This window comes from Eriocheir sinensis, chromosome 25, assembly GCF_024679095.1.
Source record: "Eriocheir sinensis breed Jianghai 21 chromosome 25, ASM2467909v1, whole genome shotgun sequence".
Lineage (NCBI taxonomy): Eukaryota > Metazoa > Arthropoda > Malacostraca > Decapoda > Varunidae > Eriocheir > Eriocheir sinensis.
The window spans coordinates 13,453,435-13,468,434 of record NC_066533.1 but is presented as its reverse complement, the minus strand read 5'-3'; the positions used below and the strand labels follow the sequence as shown (position 1 = coordinate 13,468,434).

The window sequence follows — 15,000 nt, the reverse complement described above, 5'->3', positions numbered from 1 at the left end:
CGTGATCTTTTTTTCTTATTCCTTCGTTCTTTTTCCTTTCACGTTTATCTTCTTTTCTCTCTCTCTCTCTCTCTCTCTCTCTCTCTCTCTCTCTCTCTCTCTCTCTCTTCTCATCCTCTCTTATCTTCCTCCTTTATTCCCTCATCTCTCCCTTCTCTCATTTGTTGAATATTCCTACTTCCCTCTTTCCTTCTCTCTCCTCTCATGAATTATTCCATCTTTCTCTACTTCCTTTTTTTTCTTTTTTTTTTACTTTTTACGTTTTTTTATCATCCACTCTCTCTCTCTATCTCTCGCTTTCTCTCTCTCTCTCTCTCCATCCCATTTTCCACTTTAATCCTGAACATCCTCCTCCTCCTCCTCCTCCTCCTCCTCCTCCTCCTCCTCCTCCTCTTCCCAATTACTGCCGCCTCTCTGATGGACTACCTCATCCCCTCCACTCCCCTTCCCTTCCCTTCTTTTTCCCTTCCTTTCTCTTCTTTTCTAATCCCTTCCCTTCCCTTCTCTCTCTCTTCCTCTTATTATCATTATTCTCTTTTTATCATTCTTTCTCTCATTTTTTTTCCTTTCTAATTCCACTGATATTTTTTTTCTGGTATAATTCCACCTCCACCTCCTCCTCCTCCTCCTCCTCCTCCTCTTCCTAGTATTCTTCCTCCTCCTCTTCTTCCTAATCCTCCTAACATTTCCACAACTCTTCCTCTTCCTCGAACTCTTCCTAATCCCCTTCCTTTTCCTCTAACTATTCCTGCTCCATGTATTCCTCCTCCTCCTCCTCTTCCTCCTCCTCCTCCTCCTCTTCCTCCTCCTCTGCTTTCGAATATGGAACTAGATTATTCATGGATCGCTACTCGGGGTGTGTGTGTGTGTGTGTGTGTGTGTGTGTGTGTGTGTGTGTGTGTGTGTGTTAATCCGGCGTGTGTATGATTATGCATGACAGTTACTTGGCGTGTGCGTGTGTGTGTGTGTGTGTGTGTGTGTGTGTGTGTGTGTGTGTGGACGATATTTGCATGCAGCTTCAGTCATGTACGTGCAATGACTTCATAAAACACACACACACACACACACACACACACACACACACACACACACACACACACACACACGCACAAAAGAGCCACCTGTTTCTCGTTTTTGGGGGTAACAAATGTGCAATAAAGTTTGAGGAAAAAATATCTTTTGTGAAGGGAAAAAATGTAATTAGTATTTTTTTCTCGCATTCACAAGTATATATAAAAAAAGGCATAAAAAAATGTTACCTGGTAGTTCGCACGACACATATTTTGGGGGTAACTTTTCTTTATTATTATTATTATTATTATTATTATTATTATTATTATTATTATTATTATTATCATTATTGTCATTTTTTTTCCTCATTGCTTTCCATCCTCTTTTTTCTTTCTCGTCCTTTTTCTTTCTTCTGCCACTCCGTCTTGCTCCCTCCTCCTCCTCCTCCTCCTCCTCCTCCTTTCTTCCCTCATTTCCTCCCTTTCTTCTTCCTCGGGTACACTAAATCACTGGCCATTATTTCCTATTGGAGAGTGACAATGCCTCTCTCTCTCTCTTCTTTTTTTTCCTTTCTTCTTCCTTTCCTTTCCTTTCTTTCGTTCTTTTTATTCCTATCTTCCAAGCACTTAATCTATATCCTTCTATCTTCCTTCCTTCCTTCCTTCCCTCCATCTCTCCCTTCCTCCCCCCTCCCTCCCTTATCTATCTTCCCTGATTGGCGGGGAGAACATATCTGGAGGAGGAGGAGAAGGAGGAGAAGGAGAAAGGGGACGAAAGGAGGAGAAACAGGAAAACCAAGCAAAATACAGAGAGAAAGAAAGAAAACGAAAGAAATAAAAAGAACCAGAGAAATTAAGAGAGAAAAAAAAGGGGAGAGACGAGGGGAAAGGGAAAACGAAGAGGGGGAAGAAGGAAAAAATGAAGCATAAAAGGGGAAATGGCGAAAAATGGAAGAGGAGGGAGAGGGAAAAATGTGATGATTAAAAGGGAAAACAGAACGAGGGAAAAAATAACAGGGAAAAGGTGGAGAAAAAGATGGAGGAGGAGGAGGAGGAGGAGGAGGAAAAATTATGTACACGGGAACCAGTATAAACTAAGCCAATCCTCAAATTTTCCTCCTCCTCCTCCTCCTCCTCTTCCTCCTCCTCCCTTTCTTATTTCCTCCTCTCCTTTATTCCTGCCATCACTTCCTTCTCTCTCTCTCTTTCTCTCTGTCTCTCTCTCTTCCTCTTTCCTCCTTTCATCCTCCTCTCATTCCTTTCTCTCTCCTCCTTCCTTCCTTCTCTTCTCCTTTCTCCTTTTTCTCCCTTCCTCCTCCTCCTCCTCCTCCAGTTCCCTTCTTCAATCAATCCCTTTCCTACAATCAAATATCTCGTCCCAATCTCTCTCTCTCTCTCTCTCTCTCTCTCTCTCTCTCTCTCTCTCTCTCTCTCTCTCTCTCTCTCTCTCTCTCTCAGTTGTCAAGGATGTGAGATTGAGCGAACTGTTCGAGAGAGAGAGAGTGAGAGTAATGGGGCTTCAGGTGTATTATGGGTGGCTCTGAAGACTTACCTGTAATTATCCCCTTACAGCAGGCCAGGTAATGAGGAGGGTTACCTGGGACACACCTTGACGCCGCCTCATTAAGCGTTTATGTTACCTGGGATTTTTTTTTATGTATGCTCCGTCAATTAGAGGGAAAGAAGGAAAAGGTGGGAATAAGAGGACTAAGAGGCAAGAGGGTAAAGAGGAAAAGCGAGGGGAAAGGATGGTAAAGGAATGGAAGAAGGAAAAAATCGAGGAAAAATAATTTGATGAAAGAATGAAATGTGAAAGGAAGGAAAAGGGGAAAAAATAGTTGAAAAGATGGTGAAGATGGGAAAGAAAGGACATAAAAGGAGAGGAAGGTGGTAAAGAAGATAGAGATAAGAGGAAGGTATGAAAAAAAGGAAAAGAAGAGAAACTAAGGGAGAAATGGGGAAGGAAAGGGAAGTTAAGAAAGAAAAGAAATAAAGGGAAACAAAAAAATATACAAAGAAAGATAGGAGAGAAAATAAAGATTGAAGAAACGTCAGGAAGAAAGAAACGAGCCAGAACTAGAAAAAAAGAGGAAAAGGAGAGAAAGAAGGAAATAAAGGAAAAAAGGAGAAAACAGGAAAACGAAGGTAGAAAAAAAAAGATTAAACTATTCCCTTCACTAATATTTTCATCCCTTTTCCTCTTTAACTATCTCTTCCCCCTCCATTTCCTCTTTACCCTTCCCACCCCTTCCATTTCTCTTTAGTCTCCCCTTACCCTCCCTTTCCTCGCTGCCTTTCCATTCCCCTCCCTTTCCTATTTTCCATTCCCTTCCCTTCCATTCCTTTATCCTCCCTTCCTTATACCCCTTCTCTTCGCCCATTCCTTACCCTTCCCTTCCTCTCCCTTTCCTCCCTTACACTTTCCCTCCCTTTCCCCCTTCACCCTTCCTAAGAATATTCGTCTGGGTCTGTAAGGGAGAGACATAGATATTTCACCCTGACGCAAACTCGTATTAAAAGGGAGGAGGAGGAGGAGGAGGAGGAGGAGGAGGAGGAGGAGGAGGATAAGAAAAGCCTCAATCTCTACTTTCTCTATCGCTCCTCCTCTTCTTCTTCTCCCTCCTCCTCCTCCCCCTCCTCCTCCTCCTCCTTATCGCCCCTCAATCCCTTCAAGCCAATTTTAAAGTTCTAATTCTTCTGCGTTCTCTCTCTCTCTCTCTCTCTCTCTCTCTCTCTCTCTAGCAATCTCACTTTCTTCTATCGTTCTCCTCCGTAAATCCTCCTCCTCCTCCTCCTCCTCCTCTTCCTCCTCCTCCTTATATATATTCTCCCCGTAGGTCTAATTCATTCTTATATATTCCCCTCACACTCCCCTTCACTCCCTCCCCCTCTTCCTCTTCCTCTTCCTCCTCCTCCTCCTCCTCTTACAAAATCCCTTCACCACACCACTTCCTGTTCCTCTTGTTTCCTCTTCCTTGTTCCACTTTAGTTTCTTTTTCTCTTTCCTTCTTTCTTTCTTTTCTTTCAGACTAACTTTTTTTTTTTTTTTTTTTGCTGTTCTAATTGGTGGTGGTTTTGTTTTGTTTTGTTTTGTTTTTTGTTTTGTGTTCTCTTTTCAATTATCTGTTTGTTTACTATTTACTTTTTCTTCTGTTTGTTCTCTCTTCCTTTCTTTTATCATGGCTTTCCTGTTCTACTTGTTTTTTTTTTTTTTTTTTACCTTTTCCCTTTCGTTTCTCTATTCTGCATTATCTCTCCCTTCCTTTTAAGCTTCCTATCTTCTTTACATTATCTTCATTCTATCCCTTTCTCTTTCCTTTCCTTTTCTTTTCATTAACTTTTCTTCCTCTCTGTTCTTCTTTACTTCTCTTTTTCTTCATCTTTATTCACCTCTTCTTTGTTTAGATATTCACTCGCATTTTTTTATCCTTCATTTTCACTATATTTTCTTCCTCCTTCCTTCCTTCCTTCCTTAATTCCTTCCTTCCTTCCTTCCTTAATTCCATCCTTCCTTCCTTCCTTCCTTCCTTCCTTCCTTACTTCCCTTCTCCTTTATCATTCCTCACATCTTCTTTGTTTACTCGCTCGCGTGTTCCCTTCCTCTCCTCCTCCTCCTCCTCCTCCTCCTCCCCTCTTTATCTTCCTCTCATCTGACATTTAAATCAGAGTTAATTATGAAAGCGTGAAAACTTACCTGCATTTAATTGTTCTAACGATAATTGTGCTATATTTACTCTCTCTCTCTCTCTCTCTCTCTCTCTCTCTCTTTACTTCTGTCTCAAAGGAATTTATATTAAAATCTGGAGTAAACAAGAGTAACCCTCCTCCTCCTCCTCTTCCTCCTCCTCCTCCTCTTATTACTCCTCCTCCTCCTCCTCCTCCTCCTCCAGTATACACTCCAGTTTCTTCCTCTTCCACGTTTCAATTTCCTTAAGTTTCCCACCACTAGAGGAGGAGGAGGAGGAGGAAGAGGAGGAGGAGGAAGAGGAGGAGGAGGAAGAGGAGGAGAAGGAAGGGAATAAAAGAAGATAGCACAACCAATTCTCTCTCTCTCTCTCTCTCTCTTATCTGACCTAATCCACACCTCCTCCTCCTCCTCCTCCTCCTCCACCTCCTCTACGTCCTCAGACTGGCTTTCCATCACCACCACCACCAATAACGCCTCTTCCTCCTCCTCCTCCTCCTCCTCCTCCTCCTCCTCCATTAGTCTTCCTCGCAACTAGAGAGAAAACTAGTGAAGAGTAATTCCCAAAAAGTCTTCCCTTCTTCTCTATGGGGATTGGGTAACCTCCTCCTCCTCCTCCTCCTCTTGACCGTAATCACTTAAGGAGAGAAGATACAATGGAGGAAAGAGATTAAGAGGATGAAAGGAGGGAAGAGAGAAAAAGAGGTAAAGAGGAAAAAATAATGGAGAGAGAGAGAGAGAGAGAGAGAGAGAGAGAGAGAGAGAGAGAGAGAGAGAGAGAGAGAGAGAGAGTTTGTTCTAATGAGATTTCTGGGTTTTTTTGTTTGTTTGTTTGTTTTTATCTGTTTGTGTCTGCTTCCTTTCTTTATTTCTTTATCTGTCTGTCTGTTTATGTTTGTCTATATGTTTGTCTCTCTCTCTCTCTCTCTCTCTCTCTCTCTCTCTCTCTCTCTCTCTCTCTCTCTCTCTCTCTCTCTCTCTCTCTCTCTCTCTCTCTCGTTGTAATTAACCAGCCAATTTTCGCCTTATGTCATGTGTACAACGCCACACACACACACACACACACACACACACACACACACACACACACACACACACACACACACACACATGTACATACTGTCACATGTGTGTTTTTAGCGAGCAAAGTTTGGCTCCTAAACCTACATGTTGTATGAGCGTGTTTTATGACAGGCGGCAAGAACACACACACACACACACACACACACAGTAATACTAGACTAATGTTTCTCCCCTTCCATACACTTTTTTCCTCTTCTCTTCCTCTTCTTCCCTCTTCCGCTTTTCCTTTTTTTCTCTCTACTCTTCCTCTTATTCCTCTTCCTCCCCTTCTTCATCTCCCCTACCCCTTCCCCTCCTTCCATACACTTTTTCTTCCCTTCCTCTTCCTCCTCTTTCCTCTTCCGGTATTCTCTTTCGTTCCTCCATTCCTCCTCCTCCTCCTCCTCTTCCCTCCTCTTCCTCCCCATCTCTCAAAATAAGACATCAGTCAGGATATATTAAATGCAAGATACAATGAATTATACTATCCTCCTCCTCCTCCTCCTCCTCCTCCTCCTCTCATAAATTCTGGGGTTTCTGTGCTGCCTCCGACATGTGGAATAGGAAAGGGAGGAAAGGGAAGGGAAGGGAAGGAGGGGAAGGAGGAGGGGAGGAGAGAGAGGAGGAGGGGAAATGGGGAGGACTGAAATGTGTGTGTGTGTGTGTGTGTGTGTGTGTGTGTGTGTGTGTGTGTGTGTGTGTAATTATGAATAAAAATAAAAACAACTGACAGAAAACAACAAAAATAATGAGGATAACAAAAATAAAGATAGTAAAAATGAGCGTAACAAAAATGAAAACTAAAGAATAACAAAAAAATGAGGACAAAAATATGAGGATAACAAAAAATGAGGATAAAAAAAATAACGAAAAATGAGGATAACAAAAAATAGGATAACAAAAAATAGGATAACAAAAAATGACAAAAAAAAGTTAAATGAAGACAACAAAATGAAGTAATTAATCTCTCTCTCTCTCTCTCTCTCTCTCTCTCCCCCCCCCACGTGTGTACCTGGGCGCATCTGTACAATTAAACACACCTTAGCAATTAACTAAACCTTAATTATTGACAGGGAAAGTTTGCGCTGCGCCCTGGGGTCAAAGGAACAATGGGGGGGAGGGGGGAAGAGTGTGGGGTGGTGGTGATGGTTTGAGGAGAGTTGTGTGTGAAAGAGAAAGGAAGAGAAAAAAAAAGGGGGGGGGGAATGAGTAATATGGAAAAGGAGTGAAAAAGAAAACGAAAGAAAAAAAGAGAAAGAGAAAAGAAAGAGAAAAATAAAGAGCACAAGAATCACAAAGAGAAAGGGAAAGAGAAAGAGAAACAGAAAATGAAAGAGAAACAGGAAGAAAGAAAAAAGAAAGAGAAAGAAAAAAGCACAGATTGAAACATATATAGATAGATAGATAGAGAGATAGATAGAAAGACAGGCAAACAGGATCACAATACCGAGAGAGAGAGAGAGAGAGAGAGAGAGAGAGAGAGAGAGAGAGAGAGAGAGAGAGAGAGAGAGAGAGAGAGAGAGGCTAACCAAGCTTCTATTTCCTCCATTCCACTCATTCATTCCCTTCACCACAAACACGCCCTTCATTTCCCTTCACATTCCCCTCAACCCTCCCCTCCCAACCCCCCCCCCCTCCCCCCTTTCCTCTCACGGCTCTGTGCGTCAATTTTCCCCTCGAAGGCTTGTCCTGCGGCGAGGGGAGGGAGGGAGGGGAAGGAAGGGGAGGGGAGAGGGGAGAGGAGGGGAAGATGCTCTGTGCACCTGGTACACTAATTAATATAAGGCCTTGCAGGTAGGAATTGTGGTAGTAGTAGTAGTAGTAGTAGTAGTAGTAGTGGTGGGGGTGTTGGTGGTAGTGGTAGTCGTAGTGGTGGTAGTAGTAGTAGTAGTAGTAGTAGTAGTAGGATGATGATTATGAGGAGGAGGAGGAGGAGGAGGAGGAGGAAGAGAAGGACGAAGAAGGCGATGAGGAAGAGGAAGAGGAGGAGGAAGGGCAGAATCTAGTCTAACATACCTACACACACACACACACACACACACACACACACACACACACACACACACACACACCTTCTCTCCCATTCCCTCACTTCTTCAATCTCTCCAACAATGGGCGACTTTATTCACCATTATTATTGACAAGGATTATTTCTCTCCCTTCTTCTCCTCCTCCTTATTCTTCTTTTCCTCCTCTTCCTCCTTTTCTCCTCCTTAATTTTTCCTCGTTTTTTCCTTGATTATTTCTTTATTTTGTTTTTATTTTGATTCTTCTATTCTTCTTTATTTTTTTGTCCTTCCTTCCTCTTTCTCAACCTCTTACTCTTTTTATCTCCTATTCATTCTTTTTTTTCTTCTTATTCTTCTCCGTTTTTCCTTTCCCTTGCTTTCATATAATTTTTCCTGCATCATCTTTTCTCTCTTCTATTTCTCTCATTCGTTTCATCTCTTCATTTGATTTTTTCTTCTTCTTCTTTCTCTTCTTCTTCTCTCCCTTCCTTTGTTGTCTTCACCTGTCTCTAATTAATATCCTAATCACCTTAATTATCACCTTTTCTTTCCCTTTCCCTTTCTTCTTTTACCTTCTCTCTTTTTCACTTTCTTCCTTTACCTGTCTTCCAATTACATACCTTTAATCATCTTTCACTTTCTCCTTCATCGTCATTATCTCTCTCTCTCTCAAAGCCACCTCAAATCCTCCCTTTCTACACCGTTTTTCCCTTCTTTCCTTTCATCATTTACCTCCCTCCTCCTCCTCCTCCTCCTCCTCCTCCTCCTCCTCTTCCCCGATCTAAAAATGAAGAGGAAGAGGAGGAGGAGCGGAGTACTAGTAATCAATGCCTCTCTATGTGTCTCCCAAGAGTACCTTCCTCTTCATCTTCTCTCTCTCTCTCTCTCTCTCTCTCTCTCTCTTCTTCATCTTCTGGTATCGGTTTCTCAGTCGGATTTCTTCTATTTCTTTCTCTATTTTCTTTCTTTCTTTCTTTCTTTACTTTCTTGCTTAGTCCTTCCTTTGGTATTTTCGCTATCTTTATCTTCTCTATCCTTTTAGTACTCTTGTTTTTGTTTTTTTTGTTTCTTCCTCTATTCTTTACTTTCTTTTTCCATTTACTTATCTTTCTCCTCTTTTAGTATTTTCTTGGTATTTTCTCTCATATCCTTTTTTTATTCTCCTTGTTGTCTCTTCTCGTTCTTACTCTGTTCTTTGCTTATCTCTCCTGTTTATCTATATTTCTCCTCTTATTATCTCATTTTCTCGCTTCCACATCCTTACATAATAACAAGAAAAATTATAAGAAAAGAAGAAAAATATAAAAAAGACTAAACACACACAAAAAATCACTCATAGTAAAAGAAAAAAAAGGATAAAAAGAAAACAAAAAAACGGAACCAACAAAAAACGCAAATAAAAAAATAACAAAAGATGAAAAAAACAAGAAAAATAAAACATAAAAATCAAAAAAACAAAAACAAAAAAAAAACTCTGGTAATAATTAATAAAACACCTTCCCTCCACCTTTCTCTCCACCTTCCCTCCTCCACAACCTTTCCTCCAGCCACCTGCCAATAGCCCCAGGTAAGTTAATGAGAAAAAGCACAGGTGATAGAGGTATGCAGGTAGAAGCGGCCAGGTGTGTGTTTACCTTCGGGAGCTGAAAGGAAAAGGATAAAAAGAAGGGAGTTGGGGAGATAGAGAGAGAGAGGAGGGGAAGAAAAAGAGGGAGGGAGGAAGGGAGAGGGAGGGAGATGTACAAAGAGCAGCCATAAAAAGCAAGGTAGGGAGAGGGAGGGGAGAAGGGAGGGAAAGAGAGGAGAGAAAGAGAGAAAAGGAAGAGATATGAAGAAAAGTAGGGAGAGGGAGGGAGGGAGAGAGGGAGGGAGAAAAAGAAAAACAGATATATGTAGGAAGGTAGGGAGGGAAGTAGGGAGGGAGGGAGGGATTGAAAAAAGGGAGGAAAAGAAAATAAGAGATATGTAGGGAAGCATGTATGAAGGGAGGGAGGGAGGAAGGGAGAGAGAGGGAGTGGGAGAGGGAGGGAGGGAGGGAGGGAAAAAGGGAGAAAGAGAAAAGAAAATAAGATATGTAGAGAGGTAGGGAGAGAGGGAGGGAGGAGGGAGGAGGAGGAGGAGGAGGAGTGGGAGAAAGGGAGAGGAGGGAGGAAAAAGAGGAAGAAAAGAAAATAAGATATGTAGGGAGAGAGGGAGTGGGAGAAAGGGAGAGGGAGGGAGGGAAAAAGCGAGAGAAAGAGAAAAGAAAATAAGATATGTAGAGAGGTTGGTAGGTAGGGAGGGAGGGAGGGAGGGAGGGAGGGAGAGAAAGAGGGAGAGAGGGAGAGGGAATAGATGGAGTGAACGTTTATATAGCTGCTCTCCCTTTTAAGTTCTCCCTCTCCCTCTCTCTCCCTCCCCCTCCTCTTTTTTTCTCTCTTTCTCTCTCGGGTTCAAAAGTTCTCATTATGCATCGAAGCGGAAAATAGAACGACTCCCACATTGCTTCGTTCAGAGATGATTTTTTTTTTTTTATATTCCTGTTTTTATTTTTTTCTCTCGTATATTTCGTTTTTTTTTTTCATTTGTTTTCGTTCGCAATATTTCTCGTTTCTCTTCCCTTATTCTAGTTATGTGAGTCTTCTTTTTTTTTTCTCTTTTTTTTGCTTCCTCCTCCTCCTCCTCCTCCAATCGGTTCTGCATCACTCTCCACTTTTAATCTCCCCTTCCTCCTCTTCTTCCTCTTCCTCTTCCTGCTCTCCTATTAGTCTTCCTCTTCCTCTTCCTCTTTCTCGTTACTTCCATTCTCGTGTACTGCATTTCCCTCCTCCTCCTCTCTCCTCCTCCTCCTCCTGCTCCTCTTCTTTTTCCTCCTCCTCCTCCTCCTACTTTTCATCATCATCATCATCATCATCATCATACATATAAGAGAAGCAGCAAAGGATGATGAAGAGGAATAACACACACACACACACACACACACACACACACACACACACACACACACACACACACACACACCTGCCATTACCTTAATTGAAACTTAATACGGGCCAACCTGCGAGGAGCTCTCCCTTTTTGCACCTGTGATGAGAGGGCGCCCAGGTGAGGGGGGGGAGGGGGAGGGGGGGAGGGGAGGAGGGTCGACGAAGGGGAGAATCAAAGTAAGAAAAAAAAAAAACTCCTCCATTTCGAATTAGAATCCACGATGTTTGTGTGTGTGTGTGTGTGTGTGTGTGAGAGAGAGAGAGAGAGAATGATATCCAACCCTAACCTCTCCACGTCTCACATTATTATTATTATTATTATTATTATTATTATTATTATTATTATTATTATTATTATTATTATTGTTCTTGTTGTTGTTGTTGTTGTACTTACCTACTGCCGGCGCCTCTGTCGTGTCAGGCTGGACTTCGATGGACTCAAGAAAACCTGTTGATGAAGAAAAGGAGGAAAATATTAATACACCTTAGATGAAAATGAAAAAGAAAAAAAAACATGAATATAAACAAAAACAAAAACAAGAAGAATAGAATCATTAAACCTGCAACAAAAAAGACAACGAAGCATCTTATTATGAAAAAGAGGAAAAGGAGGAAAATATTAATACACCTTAGATGAAAATTAAAAAGAAAAAAACATGAATATAAACAAAAACAAAAACAAGAATAGAATCATTAAACCTGCAACAAAAAAAAAAGACAACGAAGCATCTTATTATGAAAAAGAGGAAAAGGAGGAAAATATTAATACACCTTAGATGAAAATGAAAAAGAAAAAAACATGAATATAAACAAAAACAGAAACAAGAAGAATAGAATCATTAAACCTGCAACAAAAAAAGACAACGAAGCATCTTATTATGAAAAAGAGGAAAAGGAGGAAAATATTAATACACCTTAGATGAAAATTAAAAAGAAAAAAACATGAATATAAACAAAAAAAAAACAAGAAGAATAGAATCATTAAACATGCAACAAAAAAGGCAACGAAGCATCTTATTATGAAAAAAAAATAAGGAAAAGAAAACAAAAACAAAAAAACAATCCTTATTACCGATACAATGATAACTTAAGAAAAAATGCCGTTGACTTTTCTCCAATCTCTTTTTTTTTCCCTCCCATTCTTTCTCTCCCTTTCCATTCTGTTCGCTTCCCTCTTCACCCTTCTCCCTTTCCCTCGTCTCTTCTTTCCCCTTTTCTCTTTCCCACTTTCCCCTCATGTTCTTTCTCTCCTCCCTCTCCACCCTTCCCATTCTCTCCCCTTCCATTTTCTTTCCTCCCCATTACCAACATTACTTTTTATTTTTCCTTTCCTTTCCTTTCCTTTCCCTTCCTTTCCCTTCCTTGCCTTTCCTTTCCTTTCCTTTAATTTCCTTTCCTTTACTTTACTTTCCCTTTCTTTCGTTACCTTTCCTTTCCTTTCTTCTCTCTCTCTCTCTCTCTCTCTCTCTCTCTCTCTCTCTCTCTCTCTCTCTCTCTCTCTCTCTCTCTCTCTCTCCACCTTTCCCATTCTGCCATCTCCCCTCTTCTCCCCACCCTTCCCCTCTCTCCTCTTTCCCCTCCTTTCACAATCCTCTCCTCTCCTTTCCTTTCCTCATTCCTTCTTTCCACTCAACATTTCTTTCTCCTCTCTCTCTCTTTCTCTACCTTTCCCAATTTGCATCTCCCCTCTTCTCCCCTCCCCTCCTCTTGCCTCCCCTCCTCTTTCCCCTTCGTCCAGAATCCTCTCCTTTCCTTTCCTCTTTCCTTATATCCAAACTCTTCTTTCTCCTCTCTCTACCTTTCCCAATCTGTATCTCCCCTCTTCTCCCCTCCCCTCCCTTGCCTCCCCTCCTCCTCTCTCCCCTCCGTCCACAATCCTCCCAACAGACTACAAGACTATTAAGCTTCACAGACAGACGCGATGGAGTGCATTAACACGATTACAGGAGCTTGCGAGGCCCCTCCACGCTGGGCTAAACAGATCACCGACGCACAACACGAGGGAAAAAGAGGTGATTTATAGAGAAGAAATATGATGAGCTGTGTTGCTGTGAGGGAGAGTGTATATGTGTGTGTGTGTTTGTTTGAGGCCTCTGAGTGGTCTTGTGGTGGTGTTGCAAGGTGGTGGGACTGGAGGGGTGACTAAAAAAAAAAAAATGGAAAATGGGATGAAAGAATTTGGTTTGGGAAATGAAGAAAGTGATTTATAATGGAGAAATATGATGAGTTGCGTTGGTGTGAGGGTGTGTATGAGGTCTCTGAGTGGTGTGGTGTGGTGTGGTGGTGGTGGTGTTAGGGGTGATACTGAAGGGATGGGCGATGGAAATATGAAGAAAGAGTTTGTTAGGAAATAAAGAATGATGTTACGTACACGAGTGGAGTTAAGAACTATATCAACGAATGACTAATATAAATTTGTTGAGGAAAAGATGAGTTCGCAAATAAGAAAAACAAATAAGAACGAGTTTGTTGGGAAATAAAGTGATCAAAAATATAAAGTTTGGTGACAAAACATAAGAAAATAAATATCAAATAGAAGAATGCAGATGAAGAGGAAAGAAAAAAGAGGAAGGAAATAAGTAAAACAAGGAGGTAGGAGGAAAAATGAGCTTGAGGGAGGAAAATAAAAGGAAAAAGAAGGGGGGAAAGAAAGCACACAATATTACCTTCCACAGAACTAATAAAATCACGTAATCAATACAATATAGGGAAGTAATTAATACCCTTACGTGCTCCCCCTCAGGTACACACACACACACACACACACACACACACACACACACACACACACACACACACACACACACACAGGGGGGTAAGGGGGGGGTCACCTGGGACAACACCTAATCCTGGCCCAATCAAGAGACCAATCAGACGTCCAATCAACCTGTTACCTGTCCCTTACCTGTGCGTGTAGGGGAGGGAGGGAGGGTAGGATGGAGGGAAAGGAGAGAAGGGTGAGAGGGAGGGAAGGGAAGAGAAGGGAGGGGAGGGAGGGAGACTTGAAGGGTAGGGATAATCAAGACCGATTCAGGAAGGGAACGGAAGAAGGAAAGGAGAAGAAAAGGAAAGGAAAGGAAAGGGAAGGGAGGGAAAGGGAAGGGAAGGGAAGGGAAGGGAAGGGAAGGGAAGGAGCAGGAATTAAATTAAAGGGAAAGGAAAGAAAAGGAAGGAAAAGGAAGGGAAGAGAAGGGAAGAGTGATAACAGGAATTTAAGGAAAGAGAAGGAAAAGGGAGGAGAAGAGGAGAAGGAAGTGAAGGCAGAAAAGAAAGGAAGGCAAGGGAGAGAAAATGAAGGGAAATAAAAAAAGGAAAATGAATAAAACGAAAGGAACGGGGAAAATAGGATACGAAAGAAAACAAAACAAAATTAAAAGGCAGAATATGACAGAAAACGGATAATAACAAAACGAAAGAGAAGGAAATGGAAGAAAAACAAAGGCTGGGGAAGGGAACACAGGAGAAGGGAAGAGAAGGGAAGGAAAGCAAGTAACAGGAAGAGAGAGAAGGACAAGGGTACACTATATTAAGGATACCATTGATAAATAGGGAGGGAGAAGATTGATGAGAACACGTGTTGGGTGGAAGAGAGATGGAGAAGAGGGAGGGAGAGAGAAGGAAGAGAGATATATGAAGAGAGGAAAGGGAGAGAAAGAGAAGGATACCAAGAGAAAACACGTGACTGGAAGAGGAAAGATGGAGAAGGAGGGAAAGAGAAGGAAGAAAGAGATAAGGAGAGGAGAGAGAGAGATAAAACGATATGGAGAGAGGAGAGAGATAGAGAGATATGGAGATAGGAGAGAAAGAAAGAGATAAGGAAAGAAGAGAGAGAGAGAGAGAGAGAGAGAGAGAGAGAGAGAGAGAGAGAGAGAGAGAGAGAGAGAGAGAGAGAGAGAGAGAGAGAGAGAGAGAAAAGGAGGGAACACGTGTAAGAAAAGATAAAGATGGAAAAACAGAGAGAGAGAGAGAGAGAGAGAGAGAGAGAGAGAGAGAGAGAGAGAGAGAGAGAGAGAGAGAGAGAGAGAGAGAGAGAGAGAGAGAGAGAAGGAACAAATATGAAGAGAAAGAGGGGAGAGAGATGAAAATACGGAAAGAGGGAAAGAGGGGAAAGAGAGAATACAAAAAAAAATGTAAAAATGGAAATAAATATAAAAAAAGAAAAAATATTATAATGTAAAAAAATAGAAAAGGAAGTGAAGCAAAAAAAATGAGTGAGAGAGAGAGAGAGAGAGAGAGAGAGAGAGAGAGAGAGAGAGAGAGAGAGAGAG

General features: G+C 41.7%; 1 protein-coding gene across 1 annotated transcript in view; it reads right to left on the bottom strand.

Moving 5' to 3' along the window:
- Positions 1–15,000, bottom strand: part of LOC127003635 (roundabout homolog 3-like) — a 234,694-nt gene that overhangs the window by 150,844 nt on the left and 68,850 nt on the right. Inside the window, exon 4 of the mRNA XM_050870544.1 lies at positions 11,127–11,180. Within this exon, the coding sequence (XP_050726501.1) occupies positions 11,127–11,180 (54 nt within the window). The remainder of the gene's footprint in view (positions 1–11,126; positions 11,181–15,000) is intronic.